The sequence below is a fragment of the Gymnoscopelus microlampas genome (assembly GCF_963454915.1).
Source record: "Gymnoscopelus microlampas genome assembly, chromosome: 2".
Taxonomy (NCBI): domain Eukaryota; kingdom Metazoa; phylum Chordata; class Actinopteri; order Myctophiformes; family Myctophidae; genus Gymnoscopelus; species Gymnoscopelus microlampas.
The window spans coordinates 33,339,214-33,363,485 of NC_139939.1; the positions used below are offsets into that span (position 1 = coordinate 33,339,214).

Sequence of the window (24,272 nt, forward strand, 5' to 3'; positions counted from 1 at the left end):
TGGGGCTGAATCTGGAAGCAGAGCCGAGACAAGAATCCACTATAGAGTCTCTAGGATGTGGGCAGTCAGTCCAGCCTGGTGTGTGAGGATGTTGCAGTGATAGGAGCCTATAGGGGGTTCTAGTCTCTCGCCCAGCCAACCGGCATCGTCAGCTGTTGCTTTTGGCGAGAGGAAGGCTTGGAGGCAACAGAACAACTATGCGATTCTACATCAAACGTTAATCGTTTTCAAATCATTCTCGACTCGGGAGCGGATGCGAGCAGAGGTTGTCAACGAGTCTCTGAGTATTACAGACCCGTCGTTGGCATCGGAGGAAGTCTACCAATGGAGAAAGCTACTCCGCCGCCCCAGCCCCAGCCCCAGATTCAGTTGTCCATAGCAAAGACTGAAACTCCTGCAGAGGACATTTCCACTCTGACGGACGACGAGCTTCTCAAGTGGGCTAAGGAGGACCTGGTGCGGCGCCTCAGACGGTCCGAGGCCGACAAGATGAGTGTCATCCTGGATCACGGGAATCTGATCCGAGAGGTCAATCGCAGCCTCCAGCTGCACTTGAATGAGATCAGGGGACTGAAGGTGAGGGGCGCGCATGAGATCATAGATTTTGAATGCACTTGAGAACGCGCATAGTTTGGAGATGCAGATGCGCCCCTGTTTAGGGGGCGCCTCCGTGTTATAATAGATCTAGCTATGGGTTGCACTATTCAAATTGATATTGCTTTATTTATGTTTGTTGTACCATTTGTCCATCTGGTATGGGTGTGTGTCTATTCCATTTGTTTCATCTATCTGGTCCCAGTGAATCCCCTCCACCTCGTTATCTCTCTCTCTCTCTCTCTCTCTCTCTCTCTCTCTCTCTCTCTCTCTCTCTCTCTCTCTCTCTCTCTCTCTCTCTCTCTCTCTCTCTCTCTCTCTCTCTCTCTCTCTCTCTCTCTCTCTCTCTCTCTCTCTCTCTCTCTCTCTCTCTCTCTCTCTCTCTCTCTCTCTCTCTCTCTCACACACACACACACACACACACACACACACACACACACACACACACACACACACACACACACACACACACACACACACACACACACACACACACACACACACACACACACACACACACACACACACACACACACACACACACACACACACACACACACACACCTGTTGTCTAGCTCCTGTTTTGGAAAACAAAGAGTGGAATGAACCATTTTATCTAAAGCCTGATTTCTTAGAATGCCTTTCCCATAAATCTAAACAATCACAATGACATAACATTTGCCTTGTACATATGCACTCTCCCTCTCCTTCGCAGAAGCCTTGATGTGCAGTGCGCCTTTTGGAAGGCTCTGCTTGCCATTAAGGCTGAGGCTAAGACTTGAGATCTAGGCAGATGAAACAGACAGAGATCACTGGCCACTCTTGGCGACCTCCCCACCTTCCATCCATACTGCCTAATTAGACAGGAGAAAGCCAGAGGGTCAGAGGAAGATAGAGAGAGGATAGAGGCTTGAGGCTTGAACAATTAGATTGCTAGAGGAGAAAAGAAGAAGCCCTCTGAGCATTGAAACAGGGGATAATGTCACAGTGAAGTTGTTATGAATCAAATGATAACCATGTTCTGGCCTGGGCAAGGGATTTGGCTGGCCTTACTTTCAGCCTAGCACGCTATTATTTCATTGTGAGCTCTCTCATCTCGTACAAAGCATTTATGTGATGCGATGCACAGTGGGTGATAAAGTAGGATTCAATTGTTGCATTTTATGGATGAGCGAGAGAGAGAGAGAGGATTATGATTTCATTTCATTACAACTGCATTTGATATATAAAAGAGCAGGGGATTGGGAGTCAAAATGGATACTGACTGATTGGAAGCAAAGTAATATGCATACAAAAGAGGACATAATTCCTCACTGTCCTGCACAGTCAAATCCTCAGCACTCATTTATACGGGTCCAATGCTCATCAAGCCGTCTTTCTTTCTTTCTTTCTTCTTTCTTTCTTTCTTTCAGCCATTCAATGTCACTCTCCTTATATAACCCCCTTCTTTGTAAGTCTGTCTGTCGGTCTGTCTCTGTCCATCTCTCTCTTGCTCTCTGCCCCCCCTCTGTCTGTCTGTCTGTCTGTCTGTCTGTCTGTCTGTCTCCCTCTCTCTCTCTCTCTCTCTCTCTCTCTCTCTCTCAATTCAATTCAATGGGCTTTATTGGCATGAGAAAACAACGTTCACATTGCCAAAGCAAAACAATTACAATCAAAACTCTCTCTCTCTCTCTCTCTCTCTCTCTCTCTCTCTCTCTCTCTCTCTCTCTCTCTCTCTCTCTCTCTCTCTCTCTCTCTCTCTCTCTCTCTCTCTCTCTCTCTCTCTCTCTCTCTCTCATCATCCTCAGGACATCAACCAGAAGCTGCAGGAGGACAACCGGGAGCTCCGGGATCTGTGCTGCTTCCTGGATGACGACCGGCAGAAGGGCAAGCGTGTGTCCAGGGAGTGGCAGCGTCTGGGCCGCTACAGCGCCAGCATCATGCGCAAGGAGGTGAGCCTCTACCTCCAGAAACTCAAGGAGCTGGAGCAGCGGCAGGAGGAAGTCATCCGGGAGAACCTAGAGCTGAAGGAGCTCTGCCTCCTCCTGGACGAGGATAAAAGAGTAGGAGGAGGCGGGGGAGGGGTTGTCGGAGTCGGGGGATTCCGTAATTCCATTGACAGCCAGAACAGCTTGCTGCTGGTCCCGGGAACGGGGCTCCTCATGAGGGACGTGGGCGACGGGAGCAGCACGTCCAGCGCGGGGAGCGGCGACAGCTCCGACCATCACCCTCACCATAAGCAGCCTAATCTGACCGGAGGGCTGGGCAGCGGCGGGGTCAGCGCCGTGGAGAGAGGGAGCCCCGAGCAGCTCCATAAACCCCGGTGCAGCAGCATCAGTGGAATAGGAGGAGTCAGCGGAGGGGACCGAGAGGTGGCCAGCCCCGAGCATCCGGCCGGCCGCCACCGGAGCACCAGCCTGGAGTACCCGTATGTCATGCCCCCGACGCGCCGGCCTCGCTGCGGCTCCATCTCCGTGCCCGACCACAGCTGCGTCGTACGCGGCTTGAGTCCGGAGAAATACGGGCGCAACGTGGGCAAGCGGAGTCCAGAGCAGCACCCCAAGCACCACAGCTCGGACCTCCTGCTCGGTCAGAAGCAGCACCTCCTGGGCCAGGGGGGCAGTGGGGAGCTCTATCAGAGGCATCACAGGGGCAGCGTGGGGAGCATCGGCCTTGGAAGCCCGGAGCACCGACAGGCACACTTATTGACCCCGGAGCATCACGAGAAGGTCTGCGGGGTCCAGGGGGGGAGCCCCGAGATCCACAGGCACCAGTACAGTCTGAGTCCAGGGAGAGACGCACAAAGAAGGCCAGCTGGAGATGAGCTATCACCACATCATCGAGGCATTTATAATGGCATGAATGGTAAGTGTGTGTGTGTGTGTGTGTGTGTGTGTGTGTGTGTGTGTGTGTGTGTGTGTGTGTGTGCGTGCGTGCGTGCGTGCGTGCGTGCGTGCGTGCGTGCGTGCGTGCGTGCGTGTGGTGACTATCCTGCTGTTACCTTGTAATTAACCCCAGAGAACCCCCAGTTAATTAGTAATTTCCTGACCCCGGCCTTACCCATGTGCCCAACCTCTTGTATATAGTAGGTAGTTCACCATCAGTATTAATATACAGTATGCATACACACACACGCACGTGTGCGTGTGTGTGTGTGTGTGTGTGTGTATGCATGCATACTGTATGTTAATACTGCATTGCTGCATTGCTAGCACATATCAGCGTTAGCCAACACACACATACATGCTGTTGTGTATGCTGTCAGACCAGAGCTCGATCAGCAAGAGAGAGGGACAGTGAGAGGGAAAGAAGGAGGGAGAGTGGGGGAAATAGTGAGGAAGGGAGAGAGAGAAAGCCTATTTCACCTATATAATAACCCAGGAAATGCTGGGTACCAATGATCAGAGGGAGAGAGAGAGTGAGGAAGGGGCAAAGATGAGTACTGACTCAATAAGAAAAGTTGATCGTCGGCTTGCATAATATTACCTAACCCATTCCTACTAAAACAATTTGTTGTAGAAAACTCATCAAACGACATTAGATTGTTGTCCTCATAGAGATCCAGTATTTTAACTATGCCTGTACATAGCCAGGTTTCTTTCCTCCGTCATTTCTAGCCAGGCTGAAAAACGAGACAACACTGCTGAGTTGCCCAGATATTCATGTACAACAGTACAACTAGTGTTTTTCACAAAAGGAGTAACTGTGTTTTTACGGCATGGGTCTGCAGGAGGCTAGGCTTCTATAAGAAGCTTGGTTCTAGCTAAGTTAGTGAATGTCTGTCTGTCTGTCTGTCTGTCTGTCTATCTGTCTGTGTGTATGTATAATATATTCATATTAATTATATTTATTCTTCCAATTATAGACAGTGGCAATGTTGTCCATCTTGTGACATCTGACACCTTAGCTAACACAGGCTCATAGTTAGTTCAACTAAGGGGGCTTATCTCTTGATTTAACACATCATTCTACAAGTGTTTCAATCTGGGACGAATGGCATCTCCACACAGTGCACCACAGTACAGTGTCCGACCTGATCACAACCGATCTGCTTTGTCCCGAGCCACACGTAAACTTTATGCTGTGAGATTTATCCAAAGTATGTATCAAATGTGAAATGTTGCTGGCCGGCACAAAATCTATAGTCAGCCATGCACGCTGATTGGATCTGCCCACGCACCACTTTGACCTGTCCATCCAAAAGTACACATGCTGCAGGGCAGGCCCTCTGAAGTTTTTAAAAAGTCATAAGATTTATTGGAGAAAAAAGGAACACAACTGTTTATCATTATTAATACATGTTGTTCGTCATTATTTGGTGGGGTAAGGCATTACGTTGTTTTTTCAATCACTTACAGAGGGTCGAGAAAAATATGTCACCGGTGGGGTTCGGTCGCTCATTTTCATTTCAGAGAACTTTAAAATGCTCCAGTGACCCTCATTATGAATATTGCACAGTCCCTAGGCCCCCTGTCATACCACAAATTGAAGGATGTGATCTAATTGCTTTGGCCAACAGTTACGGCTATAAAAAAAAGTTTAAAGTTGAAATTTGTGACATTTTGGCATGATAATAAGATTGATCAGGACACCTCGTAGCAAAGGGGGAAGATAGCCCTGTTAAAAAGATTCCACATACTCTGACTGCACATATCGTATCGTAACAACAGGAATATAATCTTTTCTCTAAATAATATATATATATATATATGTCTGGTCCTGACACTCACCGCCGTTCATGTTAAGAATGGTGTTGGAAACATCTTCTAAATCCAGTTCCTTATCCAGCACAAGTTTTGAACACTAAGAGAATTTTAATCTGTGCGCACGCACGCACGCACGCACGCACGCACGCACGCACGCACGCACGCACGCACGCACGCACGCACGCACATGCACATGCACACGCTGTGCTCCAAAACAAGCCATTCTATGTGAGATGGATGAGGTTTAAGGGCATTAGAGTGAGAGAAGAATATCAAAGTAGCACCTTGGCTGCTGTTTAAATACCCCACAGTGGCTGATAATGATTTCTGAGCCCAGGAAAAAAGTGCTGAGTGGCGTAGGGCTGGCAGAAGCTAAAGGACATATCCCTCAAGGTGAAATATCTGCCTGGCATTGCAATATGGAGCTGAAAACATAGAAGAAAACAGAAAATGGGAACAATCTACACAGAATAGACCTGACACAGAAGAGGATGCCACCTACGGTACTATATCTGTGGTTAGGCACTTGAACCCCAGCATCCATATTCTGGGGGAGCATCAGCCAAAAATAGCTTTGTGAGCTTGTAGATTGGCTATTTTTGACGAAGAGATTTGGTGTAGATGGAAAAAAGCGGTGCAAATACAGAGCCAACTCACGTTCAGTTTAAGTCTAGAGGGTTTATACTGTATGTGGATAATAATGTGATGTAGGAACACACTGTGTCATGATGATGCAATAGATAGCATCCAGTTATTTATTGACAACTGGGCTGAAGGATTATTTTGGTTGAGAGATATCTGAGTTCACTTTGACAATGACAGTAAAAAAAAAAAGTTTTTTATGTCTTCCGACATGTCAATAGTAAGTTGTATAATCTGAATAATTACAGAGTGGCTATACCACAACCCCAGACTGGCCAAAATAGTTGTAGCATTCATGCTTGTGAAATGACGTTTGCATACAGTATATAAACATCATTTCACTATCTTTTCACTATCATGGATTTCTACCAGATCATAATAGCAGTTTCCATTACTTTAGAACATAATTTTTCTACTTTTAGTTGTAGAGCACTCTGACTCTAGCCCTGGCATGTATTTACATGTGTGATCTGTGTTTCCCTGCTATATAGGCTTTTACCATTGAAGCAACTTGAAACCCATATTAAATCTGCCATAGGCCTTGCCACATAATGCTTCAAAAATCCTTAATTGGCTAATCTTGTGAGGGCTCAGTGCACTCTTGAGTTGATGTTTTTCGCCACATGTGGTGGAACCACTATGAACTTTGCGTGCCTTCATAAACATGGAGGGTTTATGAAGGCTTCATTAAAAATGATATTGTGTATTGCTCCTGAGAGCAGGGAGGAACATTGCATGTGTCTGAAAATCTGTCATTGTGGTCATTTATCACTGTCAAGAATGTGTCTATGGGTCACTCCCACAGCGCCTCCATGTCCCCACTGACCTGACAAGGACACTCAATTCTTGTGTCACAACACTGTATTTACAGTGTGGGCAGGGGCTTAGAATAAAGGGGCAGTTAGGGTAAAGTTGGAGATTTCATTTTTTGGAAGTGTTGAATATAGTGCATATGTCAACACGACCACTGTTGCCCCAAAAACAGAAACAAGTTCCGTCTTCTTTTGAATAGGAGGCATTTAATTCCTGTGATGATTGTAATACATTCCAGTCTGTTGGATTATCCTATAAGCCCTTTTCACAGTATTATTTCATTTTTGGACTGCATACATGCCATGCATGCGTGTGCATGTCTGATTTGGGCTCCCATGTCCCATCCTTGGTCTTGCAGCACAGTTTCTATTCAGATGCTCTAAATTCTCAGGTTATACATGGCACTCTATGTCACATAAGTTCAATCCATTTAAATGATTGGCAAAATCCAAAATTAAAACAAAACAGAGGTCTGACCCCTTAAACCCTTTAATATGTTCATCTGTTGCTTTTAGGAGGCTTAGATTACAGCCACTGTTATTTTTACTGTCTGGAGAAAGAAATACTACAACACAAACCAAAGTACTCTTAATGCAACCTAACCTCAAGCAAATTAATGGCAGTGAAAAAAACGTCAACATCATCTTGCCCGTCATAAAATGTATATATTTGTATACTGAGAGATTCCTATCATGCTCAGGTATACTTTTATTTATTTAACATTAATTTAACCAGTCATTAAGAGCAAATTCTTCTTTACAATGGCGGCCTGGCAAAAGGCAAAGCAAAGTAGGTAGGTGCTAAAGAAAATGAAAAGTAAAAAAAAAGTTAAATGTTCAAAAGACAGCAGCACACATCAAAACATTTCCAACACACCCACTGCTTATATCCAAAAACAGCTAGCTGACAACACCAGACAATACAATAACAAAGCAAGAGTAGCATACAAGCAGTGTGACAAACAGGCAAAGCACAGCAGCAGCAGCAGCAGCAAGAGAGCAACATATATTATGGGACAACATTAAGAAGCCAACAGGCAGCAGCATGTATCAGTGAGAATGTCCAAAATAGTCTTTAAAAGCTGACTTGGCTCTACCAAAGTTCAACATTGCTTGTTGTTATTTAATCATGGCCTGGTTTAGATTTGTTGCTGTACTTCTTTTCAGCATTGGTGTGTTCACCTTCACATTGCATTTTAATTGTGTTGGCCGTGCTAAAGGCAGCACAGCTGTCATAATTGGTTGACATATTTCCCATATGCGACACTAGCGACAGACTATTGGTCATGACCCAGACATGTACTGTAGCTTCATCCTCTGGATGACTGGATGGATGACTATGTATTAAGCCCATATGATTGCTGCATCACACAGGGTCTTTTTCATGAAGAGTAGCTTTAATCGTGTTTCCTGCCCTCACAATCACATGTTCTGCATATCAGCTTAAGCTACTCAGATGATCTGGAGGGAAAGAAACTCCTTTGGGGAGAACAAAAAGGATATATTGTGTGATATCTGTTTTGTGATGCCTCTGTACCCCGTCCTCAAGAATAGATACACAGGCTTTCAAGCAGTTCCTTAGGTGACATGGTTTCAAATGTGTGGATGTAAGACTTGTGCAATGCTTCACATTTCTGACTGTCTCTATTTGTCCACCAACTTCTATGAGCTCCAACGCTCCTCTATTGATTCTTGGCTCTCCCATCTTCCTCGCGACGCTCCAGCTCTGCCTTTCTCCATCCTTCAATTCCACTTGCCCCAATCCCCCCTCCCCTCCCCCTTTGTCTGTGGGTGTGTGTGACCTTGGGAAATACTCCCCTTTGACACTGCTTCTAAAAATATCAGCCGACCAGTAAGCCCCGATACCCCCCGTAGCAAACACATGTATGCACGCACACGTGCACGTGCACGTGCACACACACACACACACACACACACACACACACACACACACACACACACACACACACACACACACACACACACACACACACACACACACACACACACACACACACACACACACACAGTCTACAATCATCACCTGTCAATCAGAGAGACATGATATATTGTTTTTCTTTAACAAATTGAATCTCTCAGAATTGTTGTGGATTAGGCAGCTGCTTCACAATTTTGCACCATTTTCGCTCGGTGATTAAATCTATTCATAACTATTGACTAGAGGTGACAAAAGATGAAAGCAGCGTTGAATCTGGAAGTTCTTTTGCATATCAAACCAGATCTGATGAACCATATGCAGCTCTCTGGTTTGTTGTTTAGTAATGCTGCAGCCAAGACTGTGTAACAGGAAGAAAATAAGCTATAGTTGGATAATTCTATCCCTCTCCCCTGTCAGGGGGAAATGCCAGGATATTTCTCTCCGTCTGTCTCCTTCCTCCTCTCTCGTCTAATTGGCAGACAGTTTGAAAAGCCAGCTGTTGGACAGAGAGGCAACTTTGATTAGAAGGTCTTGTTTCTGGGGGAGTTGGGACACACTGTTTGCCAGAATGAGCTAAGCAAAGCAGGGTGAGGAAGTCTCTAAGTGGATTACGAGTGGAGTGTTTTCACTCTCTCTGTCTCTCTCTGTCTCTCTGCCTCCTTCTCTTTCTGCTCTTCTTCCTTGTTGTTTTGCTGAGGCAAAGGATGGCAGGCCTCCCCAGCTGCAGACAAAATGTCAAGTCTTACAGGCTAAGCTGCATGAAGCAACTTAAATGTTTGTCGTGGACTTGTGGTTACTTGCTATGAAAGGATTTAGAGGAGCATTAGGCTGCCGTTACTCCAACGGATTATTATTATCGCACAGCATTAGCTGTGCTGCTAGTATCCATATTACCTTTCATCACTTCCCGAATTTGCTAAAGTTGCATTTTGTTGTGTAATTGGGTATTTGTGTTAATAAAATAGAGCAAATTGGCTTGTTCATGCCTATAATACAGAGATGGAAAATGAATAACAAATACTAAGTTATTGTAATTGAGTGCCTTTTTCAGTACTTTCCTCTGTACATTCTAAAGCTAAAGTTCCAGGTCAATTGGACACTGCGGGCCACTCCCGCAAACTTATTTGGAAGCCAGTCGTAGCCATTCGGAATGGAATATGAAAAATCTGACAGATACTGTACATCTCTTGATCACATGACTACAGACATAATGTGTATCAATTTGCGTGAGGTTTGGACAAAATCTGTAGGAGTGGTAGCAAAAACTGTGTTTTGAAAAATTGGGGGTTCTTCCTTGGCTCACGGGAGTGTGCGTGCAAAGTTTCACGCACACCGGTCCAGCGGTGTCTGAGATTATAGCTCACAGGAGTGAAAACAATGCCTTGCCTTTGGCCGGTCTGGCCTGGCGGGAATAATCAGTAATTCAGTAGATTTTTTATGTATGTATTTTTTAAGTATTGTACTCAACTACCTTTGGAAGAGCAAGAATTACTGAGTTATGCAGTTTTGATAGAATCAGGAAGATATTCCCTTTAAGTGCTTTAAACCTCTTTCCCTCATAAGACAATCTTTGAGAAAGCTTTCTTATAAAGAAAATACGGTCACCACTGATGAGCTTCATTTAGAGAGAGATTGGCTGGAAGGGTGAAATGGTATCTGTTAGGATGCAACACAGGCCCTTTCATAGTGACCATACAGTAGGTAATTTACCACTTTAACCCTAGCATCATTATTCTAGGGTGAGCATTTGTTGAAAATAGCTGATCTACAACCTCACAACGCATCGTAAGTTAACGTATATATTATAGCATAACATAACTTCTACTGTACTTGTTCTCAGAAGGATATAGTACTCTTTCAACCCCTGCATGTGTCATCTCAGCAATCTTCAAAAATGGTCAGCTTCACACTGCAAGCTGGTGTGATACTGAGCATAAACCAAGAGTGGAGTGAAGATGACCAGCTCAAACATGTATTTCCCTTAAGTTGCAGACGTTGCAACATTTGGGGGAAAGACAGACATATTTATTTATATTAGCCTGTCAGGCACATGTGTGACTCCTTAGTTGGCTGTCATAATCCATATACCATCGCAAAGAACCAGGATGAACATTTGGATGACAATATGGTATTTAGATTTTGTAATCACAGCTGTTGCCAATTATGTATCTGAAAAGTCCTACCTACTGTAACAGTAGACATCACGGCAGCCATTCATTAGGGAGTGCATGATTAGGCATTTTGTCTTATCTGCCTACAGTAGATATCGTTGGCATCTCTAATCCTTCATCTCCTTAATGTTTGCTCCCCCTAGAGATTGCAGGCATCCTAATCGTTCCCACTGTTATGTGTAACACTGAAATATTGTATGGCTTTACATTGAAGATGATATCAGCCAAACACAAAATGGGTCATGGAATGTAACTGTGACAAGACTGCAGACATTTTCAATAAGTTAGATTATATATGACAGAGAAAGGGAGAGAATTAGCTACAGTATAATGCTTGTAGAGCGCATTTTCATGCACATTTTCATGCTCAATTTCATGCCTAGTTCCAAGTAACATGCTGAGACTGAGCATGTGGAATTTTACAACATGCAACATTTAGTGATTGAATCAAGAGTTGTTGCTCATGTCTGTTTTATTTTGCTTTACTCACTTTACTTTGAAATGTTTGCTAATTTCCATTCTTTGAGTCATAATTTTAACTGGCTAGATGTTGTTGTTTACTCAAACTAAAGAAGAGCACACTTTGAAGCCATACTTTCGTGTAAATATAGCTTCTTCATTTTACGGTGTCAGGGTGTAAAATAGATGAAAAAGTCCAAAATGCTGGTATGGTCCTTTAGGAGCAGGTGACAACACAGAGCTGCCTATACAGATAGTGAGGCCACAAGCTGCCACAAATTTACAATGTGAGAAAAACATGTAATCAGTATTACATCGTTTTCAGAAAGTCTTTGCTTCAAAACAACAACAGTATGTAGTACTGTGGAGATATTTATAGCACAGGGCTGTGTGTACAGCTCCCAATACTGAGGATTCCCACATATTATACTCAGTGGAGAAAGAAGTACTCCGATTTTTTTTACTTAAGTAAAAGTAGCAATACCACAATGTAGAAATACACTGTTACAAGTAAAAGGCCTGTATTAATTTTACTTGAGTGAAAGTATATTGTATTGTATATTTTAAGTATTGGCATCAAAAAACATATAAAGTATTGAAAAATGGAAATTAAAGTAAAAGTGACCCAACATTGTACTCAAGTACAATGTAATTAGTTACTTTCCACCACTGATTGTACTTTAATGTACTGTATGTACTGTAAACACTGACACCCATTCATTACAATTACATGAAACAACAAAATATTTCTCAATTAAAGTTGTTTTATCCTCATCAACATCTTAAAGTAATCTGTAAGATGTTCCACCACTATTGGGTCCAATTCCGGTGCTTGAGAAACACAAAAATGGCAGATTTTTCTTTCCTTGATTAAATATATCATAATCTCAGAATGTACTAGACAGTATTGAAATCAATCACATTACCCTGCATTGCTTCTGACAGTTTCTAATTTTCTTTGTGCGCACTTACGACAAAAGTCCATATCATTACCTTTTTGGTCTGGCATTGTGATAGTTTGAGCTGCAAGTGAAAAGATAATTGAGAAAGATCTTTGGGTTGCTTTGAGCGGATATTAGGGGGTCATGGTTGTAGGGCACGGTGCCCTTTTAATAGATTGTAAATGTACAGTAGCTAGCCAAGTGATTAATTGCATGCCTGTACTGTGAAGTCATAGGGTTCATTTGCCATGACTTAGAAAATAATTTGTTGCTGTCGGCCAGAAACCTCCTACTCCGTAATTCCCTACATTGTCATACTACAGTGTCACACTAAAGTAGATAAGTTTGAATTTCAATCATGAAAAGTAACAGTTTTGGAGGTTTTCACCCGACAGCATTTCTTAAGATCCCTCGCATGGCCACCGTTCTTGAATTCCTGTGATGCTCCCTTTTTGTGTGAAACAGGTGTGAGATATCAGACATGTATGTGATTTATGCGCAGTGTTAATTTAAGCCTGAAAATGTAAAAATGTACCCAGTGTTAATGTTGTGACACCCGCACATCTGTCTCTGCTTAGTTCCTTGTTATCCCCACCACCATTATTTCATCTGTGCGTACAGTGGCAAATTGCCTCCGCTCAACCGTTTTACACAGCAAGACTCTCCGCTCTCTTTCATATCCTCACATGATCGATTTGCATATGCAAGAAGTGTAGTTGCTTATGTTATTTAACCCAGTGGTTCTCAAAGATGTTCAGTTCAAGGACCACCAAATTAACACTTACCCTGCCCTAATTATTTCAGATTTTTTGCTGTTTTATGCCAAGAGATTTTTAATTGAAAAAAAAAAAGTACTCAGGAGCCGAGATACAGAATTTTAAAGTTTTAAGTTAACAAGAAAGTGGATGGGAGTCTAGATCTTCAAAAAAAAAAGTTTTTCTAAAAACGAGATCTAGGCAAGCAAGTGATGGATTCTAAAAACGAGTTAACTCGTTCTAGGCAATCAATGTGTTAAGATGTATTTGGCTATGGACCCCCATTTCAAAATATTTCACGATTCTTTGAAAATAGCAGATGCAACGCATTGTGAGCTGGTTGATCGGCTATTTTCAAATAGCCGATCTATATGTATATAGGGTTGAAGTTGTAAAACAATTTTTTGCTATATTAACCAAGCTGGGGACTCCCTGTATGTGCATGATCTGATGTGTGTGCCTATAGTCCCTTCTTTGGGGCTTGTTTTCACAGACCTGGCCCGCTTGTTTCTCTCACAGACTCTGGCAACACTGGAGGGGTCTTCTTTAGTGAGGGAAGGGAGTGGCAAAGTATAGTAAGCTAGTGTAAACAATTTCTAGCCGTAGGAAGTAGGTCAGCGAGGTCCTGAGACGTGGGGGACTTGTGAGGAGAAAACTCATTAAATGTGGACCCTTGGCACTAGGCAAAGCATTCTGGGATGCTGATGGGATAAAGTCATTGACAATAGGAGAGGTTGCCAATATTGCCCCCACCACACACACACACACACACACACACACACACACACACACACACACACACACACACACACACACACACACACACACACACACACACACACACACACACACACACACACACACATCCACACATCCCACCACCCCCGAGACTATGCCCCAAACCCCCCTCCTCCCCACATACACACACAATTTGTATTATCTTTTTATTGTTCATTTCGTCACTGTAGAAACCTCGTACTGTATGTCCAAAACCGTTACTTTTCAGGAAATTGATCCGATGTGGTTATTATTTAGTCACGCAAGCCCTTAAAAGTTTTATAAAATGCACACACACACTTATTAACCACTTTAACTGTCACTTTAAAAAATGTGCAACATAGCGAAAAAAGCAGATCCACAGTATAAGCTCACAATGTGTCGCAATGCCACGCGTTGTGAGCTTGTAGATCGGCTATTTTCGCTACTTTTGTGGCACATAGTCAGAGTAGAGCATTAGTTTACAAGTAAACATTAAACATTTAAATATGGAGATAAGAGTTCCTGCCCGACAGCGACGATTTGCAATGAGTGACTGTTAACGACACGCTTGCCGTGGAAATAGGGCAACAGCCGTTTATCTTACAAATGTGCCCATAAATGTTTAATTTCCCTTTGAGAGTTGGAGCTAAACATGAATGTGTGTCCTATAGGTACAAATGAGACTGGCTGGGCTTCACTGCACAGCAGGGTGCTGGTAATGGGCTTCCAGATCAAAACATAAAACACAACATCTGGGGCTGATGCTGATGCAATGGATAGTGAATGCAGTTGTATATTTTGCTCGTTGAGATGAACTATTTAAAGGAAGATAGATAGATAGATAGATAGATAGATAGATAGATAGATAGATAGATACACTAGATAGATAGATAGATAGATAGATAGATAGATAGATAGATAGATAGATAGATAGATAGATAGATAGATAGATAGATAGATAGATAGATAGATCGATCGATCTACCTTCATTGATCCCGTGGGGAAATTCAGGTGTCATAGCAGCACATCAGTGTGTATGTACATCTGGCTTTTGATGTCCATAGCTTTCGCCTTGTATCCCTTGATCGGAGGAAGTGATAAACTAGAACTGAGATCAGAAGGCCAACACAAGAGAAGCTGGACGCGCACACACACACACACACACACACACACACACACACACACACACACACACACACACACACACACACACACACACACACACACACACACACACACACACACACACACACACACACACACACACACACACACACACACACACACACACACAGCCCATAGGGCACCAATTAGCCAGCTGTATTCCAGTGAGTCTCATGCTCTCCTCTCCTGACAGTAACTCTCAGTGCCAGGACAAACTTCCATCATCAACCTATTTACTGTGTATTCACCCGCCTCAATCACTCACTGTATTTCCATGCTTAAACAATACACTACACATAGTCAGTGACTATTAGAAATGACAGTCTGAAAGTGTCCTTCCAAGAGTCTCTTTCCCTATTTGGATAGTCAATGTAACATGAAACATAACAAATGAAAACTTGAATTAAGCACCTTGTCTTTATCTGCTTTGACTAAGAATGTCCAAATCCATAGTTGTATAATATGGCTGTGATCATCATGGTATCCTATTTCTATTATGTTCTGCTCTTCATTTACTTCACATGTTATGCATTTGCAGCAAAACCTTTTTAAACACAGTTTTATTTTGTACTTTGTCAAATTGTGAGCTTGTAGATCTGCTATTTCCGGCATGCGGCACCGTCGTATGGCGGAGCATACTGTACAGCGTTGTAGAGAGAAGTCACAGCGGTCTGAATTACCCCTACGATTAGGTTATGCTGCTGGAATGATACAGTACATACAATACCACTGCTGCAGCTGGAAACAAAGAGAACAAGAGAGAAGGAGAGAGAGAGAGAGAGAGAGACAGACAAGGAGGGAAAGATAAAGGTGAATTACCTGTTTATAGCTCTGTGTAAAGGGGGTATTCCATTCCTCTCTCATTTGCATGCGGATCACATCCAGATGTGCTGCTCTACATCAATGGTTCCCCAACGTTTTAGCTCCAGACTCAAAAGAGAAATGTCATGTCTCCCCAGGACGATCTACAAAAATGGGTCCAACCCACTGTTTGGGAAACAGTGCTCTATCTACATACTGACTTTAAACTGATTTAAGTCTAGGATTTTAAAATCCACATCACAATGGGGAATAATGTAGCTCATAAATGAATGTAAGTAGACCATCATTTGGTTAATTGCCAATTAGCCTTAAGTGGCAGTCAGAGTAAAAATTCCAGTACTGTTAATTGAGAAGCAACATGCTCCAGTGTTTTACTGCGGGATAATTCCCTCCTTATTGTTTTACATTCTTTGCAGAGTAGCCACAAATGACCTCTGTGTTATGCATTCCGCTGCTTAAAAGGATCCCTGGCTAATAAGCATTATATGCATTATAATTGCCCTCTGTAACTAAAATAAAAAAAATAAAACACCTTAAATATTTGATTTATTTTCACTCAATAGGGACAAGCTCCCGTTGCAAGTTGATGATGTCATATGTCCATGTGTGGTCCAGCCCTATGGAATGTATGGAATGCATGTGCTAACTAAAAAACGAATTAATACTTCCTAAATTCCTTAAATACTTTTTATTAGTACATGCATTCCATACATTCTATAGGGCTAGACCACACATGGACAAATGACATCATCAACTTGCCACGGGAGTTGTCCCTGAGTGAAGGACAATTATTTCTAAAATAAATAAAATATTTAAGGTGTTTTACATTTGTATTTTTAGTTATAGAGTATAAGTATTAAGGCATAGAAGGCGTATTAGCCAGGGATCCTTTTAAGCCTAATTTATTTTTATGTGTTGTTTTACAACTGCATTACGTTCAGCGCAATGTTTAACGTAACAGCAAGTGACTGCCATAGCGACCTGATGGGTCTATCACCAAGAAGCTAGCCAACCAGAACCTAGCCAACCAGGCAGACTGACCGCAAGATAAATGGAAGGTCACTGATCTACAGTGCATCACCACATGCTCTCCTACCCAGCCAGCCTGAATTATTTATGTGGCAGATTTTTAGGAGATCTGAGACACTGGCCATGTGAAATTACCTTGCATTGATCCTGTAAGCCAAGAGAGAAAGGAAGAGAGAGAGAGAGTGAGAGAGAGAGAATTAAAATGAGGGAGGAAGAGAGATAGCTATAGATCAAAGTGAACTGAGAGATGAGTAGCCCAGCAGAGCGCAGGTTGATGTGTTTACTTTCTTGATACAGACGTCAATGACAAATTGATTACTCATTTTGTGAAAAAAAATTCAGAGGTATCACTGACTGTATTTCTTTGTCTTGAACTATCTCCTCGAACGGGTTTCAAGCTTACTTTTGAGCACACAAAAGAGATAAGCCTGTCTGTGATTGCATTATTCTTTATTTATATACAGTAATAAGGTTATGACTCTCTTCTATGGATTTTAAGATTATGAGTTATATAAAGTGTATAATTGGCCTCTGGTTACAGAGGAAAATGGTAGCCTAGATCTGGAGCAGTGATTTATATACAGTAGTGTGGGAGCGGCTTTTCCCCCAAGCCAATCTCAGAGATCCTTTTGTGCGGAAATTAAGAGTCTTTCTCCCGAGCGCTGCTGCACAGAGGTGCAACTTTAGCAAAGTTAATTGTCGCATTATTCTCCAATAATCACATTATCTATATACTCTTTCTCTGACCCCCACACACCCCTGTACCTCTCTACATCTCTCACACCCCTTTAAATCCAATTTTGGCTTCAACACCCAGGCTATAACTAAATCATCACACATCCTCCCAAGTGTGTGGTCTCTCACTTCACAGCTCTCCCTTTGGAGGAGGTGGGTAGGAGGAGCTGCTTAGATTTCCCAAATAGATAGTCATATCAGTAATTAATCCCATTAGATTTAAAGGGATTCTCTCCGGGGTTGCCAGATCTGCTTATTATAATTTCCCCGCAAGATTTTATTTGAAAATAGCCGATCTACAAGCTCACAACGCGTCGCATCTGCTATTTTCAAATAGCTGATGTACATGTTAAAGTACTCATGTGGACCATAGTGGCTTCTTTTGGGCTGGTTCTCCTAGACCTGGTTGCTTGTTTCTCTCACAGAATCTGGCAACACTGATTCTCTCGACGTTGACACTGTGGCTGGTGTATATTAACCTGTCTGTATCCTATCACATGCCGGCCCTTTACCATCTTGTGACCGGTGTGCGTGATTGCTGACCTTGAGACGGCAAATCCATTTAAGCTAATTGTTGCCATAATTGTTGCCAGTCTCATGCATGCGAGTCGTCTACAGTGGCATCAGTCTATCAGGGCGATGTTTGCCATTAGCCGGGCAAGTTTTCCACAGGTTCACCTTTCAAATGTCATAATTACCATTCAAATGGCAGCTGGCAGTTGGCCTTTGTAAGTGTTTCTGTGTGTGTGTGTGTGTGTGTGTGTGTGTGTGTGTGTGTGTGTGTGTGTGTGTGTGTGTGTGTGTGTGTGTGTGTGTGTGTGTGTGTGTGTGTGTGTGTGTGTGTGTGTGTGTGTGTGTGTGTGTGTGCGTGCGTGCGTGTGCGTGTGCGTGTGTGTGTACGCGCGCGTGAAGGAGATAGAGAACATGTGATCATGTATTTACCCTTCTCTCTAGGCAAGACCAGTATCCCTCCTTTAGCCATGAAATCAATTCCATTCCACACATCTGGACCTCCACAAGAAGTCCCCCCCCCCCACACACACACTCTAAAGGAGTTATTCATATAATAAAATATAATATCTCCTTGCTCCCCTCCCCCTGCTAAGATAAACAGAGCCAGGGAGGGGGTGGAGACGATAGTAAAGACCCGTAGTGGAATCTTTCGCAGAACTCGCAGTCACGAGAGCATTATGAATCTTTAATGTAGACGCTAGCGCGCCAAGGAGAGGAAATGTGCAGAAAACGTGATTAAAGACTCATGGGGACGGAACAGGGAAGCGAGAGGAAGTGAGCGGTGGGAAGACTGAAAGCGTTGTTTTAACCCTTTAAGACCTGAGGCCGATTCTACAAATGCCTTCTATATCAGTGGTTTTTGTGCCAAGGACCCCCAAAATGTATTTTTGCCCCCCCCCCCCCCATCTGAAAATGTTTTGTGCCAGGCAGGGACCCCCAGAAGAGATTGGGATTTTTCCTCTGGAAACTCACACAGTTTGAATTACTGGTGGCTGTCAACTGAACTACTGCAGCAGAGATTGAGACAGACGAGGGGAAAGCTCATCTACACAACACAACACAACACAACACAACACAACACAACACAACACAACACAACACGTCAGCGCTGCACAGGCTGGGCATTTAACCGAAAATATATCAAAACCGATATAGAACCAATAACCGACTTAATCTAGCTCATGTGGGTTAATCAAATTATCAAGAAGCAGGTTTTTGTTTTTCTTAAACATCAACAAATCAACACAACACAACACAACACTACACTGCAAAACGCAACACAACATCTATCAGGATACCACAGATCTGATGCCACTTCTAAACTATGTCAGCTGCATTAAATGTGGAAAACAGCCATCTAATTGTTATTGTATTATAATGCCATATCACATTTTATGGTGCCACATTGTAACCATCAGATGCTATCACAAATAGGGATGGGTCAGAATAATCGAATATTCGAATAATCGTTTTTAGGATTAGAACATATAATAATTATTATTATTATTAATGGTCGAATATTCAAATGATCGTTATTATTATAGTAATCGAATTGCATTTTGGTCACTTTTACTCATCCCTAATCACAAACCATATGTACAGTACAAATGACAGACATTGCTGCATTGTTACATTTTGTTCAGGTCAGTCTTCATTCAGTATGTATTCATGTTATGCTGCAGTTACAACTGCCATTGTTGGCAATGATCAAGTGACAATGATATCCTCAGTGTATGTCTGTCTGATAACAGTTGTTTTTATAACGGACACAATTTCTCAGTGTAGCCTAAAGTGGTACAATTCAATACTATTTTATTTACGAGTCATTTTTCATCTTGGCAGTCAAACAGGTAATTCAAGCTCCAACCCGTCAAATTAATGAGACTGCAAAACTATTGAAATTCACCTCTCTTTCTCTCTCTCACTCTCTCCCCTCCTCTGTTTCTCCCTCCCTCTCTCTGCCCTTCTCTCAGCCTTGATATCAGCTGGCTGCTGCACCAACAACTGTAGAAATGTCAAGCTATGGGACAGGTAAGACTAATTCACCTTCTCTTTTCATAAGCATATTTTGTGTTAGTAATTAGATCCTTTGAAAAGATGAGAATAATCTAGGCGAAGGTTATTATACTTGAAACAGTGGCTCCATATCTACTAATTAGTTTATCCCAAGCAATACTCATACGGTCTGCAGCCTCCAGAGAGAACGTCATGACTTGCAGCTGGAAATTCAGGTCTACTTAGAGGAAAATGGACAAATCAAAAGCCACTGACTAAGCACCATGCATTTGATAGTATGCATGGTGTATTGTATACTATCTAATGCATGGGCACCAGTCTACACGGCATGTCGGGAACGATGCAAGTTGTGAACGATGAAAATTGGGAATATATGCCCCACCCGATACTGCAATACCCGTTGCACCTGTTGTCAAAGTAGTTTGCTGTACCCATTGTTAAGCCCAGTCCACACCAATGCAACTCCTTGCAACTCCTTGTGACATGTAACTACTCGCAACCATTATCCCCAAGGGCTCAATGGCAGTTGCAAGGAGTTGCATTGGTGTGACATGGCCTTAAAACTGTTTTGTTGCAAGGAGTTGCGACTACCTTTGCATTGGTGCGGTTTGGCCTTTAAAGCGTTGGTTCTCAAAGTGGGGTCTGAGGACCCCTAGAGGTCCTTGGGAGGGTTCCAGGGGGTCCCCAGCAAAAGTAATTAACATAGCATTACAATCATCTTAACCATTTCATCATCTTTATCCATTTATACGTCGGCTATTCAAAAATAGCAGATATACAAGCTTGTAGATCTGCTATTTATGAAAATACTTGAAAAACATCGAAGCCGGCACCGGCTTACTTGGGAACGATGCAAGTATGATTGAATAAATATGGAGATATAGGGTTCCCTGATGTCCGTATAAGGAACTGCTGATGTTGTATTAACGGCGTCCCTGAGCATATACACAAATGGAGTTCCAACGTACACGCTAGAGATGCGCGGATCGTGGTTTTAGCCGCGGTTGCCGCAGTTACCCGCAGTTTGGGTGGATTTGGGTCAATCAAATATAATAATGAATTAATATTGGATAAACCGCGGGTGAAAAAATGTGGGAATTACATTCATGATATCAATCTATAGGCCTATTATAGCTTTTAAAAAGCACGACATCTCGCTGTGCGTGCGTTTGTAGTATTTTAATATTACGTCATTTTACATCAGGCACAAATTAGCAGCCTACTTCACGTTGTTTTACCATGTGCTTTACCGGCAAGGGGTCTTTGTACCGGCTGCAGCCAGTGTTGCCAGATTTTGCGAGAGAAATAAGCAATAAGGTCTATGAAAACAAGCCCAAAACAAGCGCCAAATTACCCCAAAAGTCGCTTATAAAACGCAGACAAGTTGAAAGCGAAAGTAAAATAAATGAAGCTTCAAGCTCCGTCTTGTTGTTACCATAGATATGGATTGTATAGTCACTACATCGCGACAGACAGTGGTGAGTAAGAAAACTAACGTCAGGAAAATAATAATACTTTGAACGTAATGGTAATAAGATGGTATAATTAACCGCGGTTGGATGGCGGGTGGATAATGAACATGTACAGTATATGCGGATTCGGTTGATGATAAACCCTATCCGCGCATCTCTAGTACACGCTACCACTTATATCGGCGCAGTGGCGCATAGCTCGCCAATGCTCACCCCCAGGGATAGACTGACACACACAGGTTTCCTGAATTAATAGATAAGATAGATGAATATGACATTTGTATTCATACTGTAAGTGATAACCTCTGACATTCAGGCAGTGGTGTAAAGTAACTAAGTACATTTACTCAAGTACTGTACTTAAGGTCAATTTTGAGGTACTTTCACTTTACTGGAGTATTTCCAATTGTCTATACTTTTACTCCACTACATCTCAGATGCAAATATTGTACTTTTACTCAACTACAATTATTTGAAAACCCTAGTTACTAGTTACTTTGCAGATATAAATGATTACATTATAAAACATACATTAACCACTTTAGCCCTATTTTATACCTAGGCTATTTGAAAATAGCTCACAATATAAGCTTACAACGCGTCATATCGCGACACGTCGTGAGCTTGTAGATCTGCTATTTTCAAACATTTTAGTACTTCTACTTTTGGTACTTTAAGTACATTTTGATACCAATACTTTTACTCAAGTACATTTTGAATTCCGGACTTTTACTTGTAACAGAGTACTTCTACATTGCAGTATTGATACTTTTACTTAAGCAAAACATTTGAGTACTTTTTCCACCACTGATTCCTACTGTAAGTGATGACCTCTGACATTCAGGGATAGATTTGTACCGTCACTGTCCTAGTCCAATGCGGTGTCATTGGGGGGGTCAGCCTGTGGTGTAACAGGCTCTAGATGAGTGATGCGTGTGCTTGCATTGGTCCAGCCCAGGTGTAATCACAGTGGGTCGGGACAACAGCGTTAGAGGTGACCCGCGCCTGTCTCTGTCTCCTGTCCTCCATCTTCAGCCAGGCCCCAGTGGGAGGCGGAAGATGGCTCTGTTAATTTTTAATGACTGCAAGACAAGACGTACCTTCCCCCCTAGAGCATAGTTGAGTCTCTGTAACCCCCCCCCCCCCCCCCCACTCTCTCACGCACGTGTCTAGGCTTGGATATTACAATTGTTATTAAAAGTCATACTGTGTCACTTTTTCAATTAAACAAAAGTTGTTTTTGATATAGTCTTTCGCTGATATATTTTTCACAATAACAATTCCACATGCGTTTTTGACAACTTCTCTCAACCAGTTATTATACACTATTCTTATTCGGCAATGTCTGCACCCAAATAAAATAAAATGACCCGAAATGTACAGGAAATGTATTTTAGCGTTAATAAATACCGTTTCTGACAATGTGTTGTTGCTAAGACGAAGTGTTTAAACTGTATTCCTCATTTTGCTGGGGACCCAGTGGAAACCCTCCAGGACCCCTGGGTGTTCCCACTTTGGGGAACCAGTGCTTTATGTCACTAGATGATTTGTGAGCTCCATAAAAAGTGAAACACAATTCTGCTAACGATGCAGAGTGAGGTTAAGGCCAATTTACATTTGTGTCACAGAAATATGTCTATTTGACACTTTTCCCCCCCATCTAAACTACGTAATCTTCATCAAGCAGCACTTGTCAGAAGAGTGGTGAGATGAGGTATAAATGTGCCCACTGCTGTCCTTGGTGTAGACAGGGCCAGGCCAGAACAGGAAGATCTGTCACCGATAAGACACACAGTAGCTTGCAGAGACGAACACCTTATTCCCTTCAGCTGCTTTTTTTTCTCTGTCTGATCACCGTAGATATCTGTCTTATATATATATATATATATATATATATATATATATATATATATATATATATATATGTGTGTGTGTGTGTGTGTGTGTGTGTGTATGTATGTATCTATGTATGTATGTATGTATGTATGTATGTATGTATGTGTGTGTGTGTGTATATATATATATATATATATATATATATATATATATATATATATATATATATATATATATATATATATATATATATATATATATATATAGTATTACAGTATACTGTATATGTATAGAATTTATATAGTTTTACATTTGTATTTTTTATTTTGTCTATCTATCTATCTATCTATCTATCTATCTATCAACCTATCTATCGACCTATCTATCGACCTATCTATCTATCTGTTCCATCCACCCATCCGCCCATCAATCCATCCATCCAAATAGGAAAGTAATAAATGTCTTCTTTTCCTTGTTCCTCTACAGCTTTGATGCCTCTTCTTGACACCACTGTAGCTCCAGCTTGGCCAGCGAGTCTCCCTCAACAGCAGGTGGGGTGGGGTGGGGGTCTCGGGCCCCTGATGGACGCGCGGGCCCCCGGAAACCCCACTCCACAGCCCCGAAAGGGTCTGTCCACTCCTCACCCATCTCCATGGCCCCGACAAAGTCTGCCTCCATGGCTTCATTTTCTACATATCAAGCAAAAGACTGAGTGGAAAAAAGAAGGGGGAGGGGAGAGGGGGGGGTTGCGTTTCTATTTGTAAAGTTGGTCAAACTCTGGAAGACTGCCACAGGTAAACGGATGAGACTGAAAGCACATATCGCTGCCTGCCAACTGTGACATGGCCTACCTCCTAGAGGGAGCAGGTGACGAGGACGAGGAGGACAAGAGGAGAATAGGTGAATAGGACACTGCACTGTTTGTGCT

The 24,272-nt window shown here is 42.5% G+C and overlaps 1 protein-coding gene across 1 annotated transcript; it reads left to right on the plus strand.

The window, feature by feature from the left end:
* Positions 1-324: 324 nt before the first annotated feature.
* On the plus strand, positions 325-22,627 carry ccdc85al (coiled-coil domain containing 85A, like; the record flags this gene model as incomplete). The annotated part of the gene is made up of 4 exons (XM_084085389.1): positions 325-576; positions 2,382-3,438; positions 19,994-20,051; positions 22,462-22,627. 4 exons carry the CDS (start codon positions 325-327, stop codon positions 22,625-22,627), a joined length of 1,533 nt encoding a protein of 510 aa, XP_083941515.1.
* Positions 22,628-24,272: the final 1,645 nt, after the last annotated feature.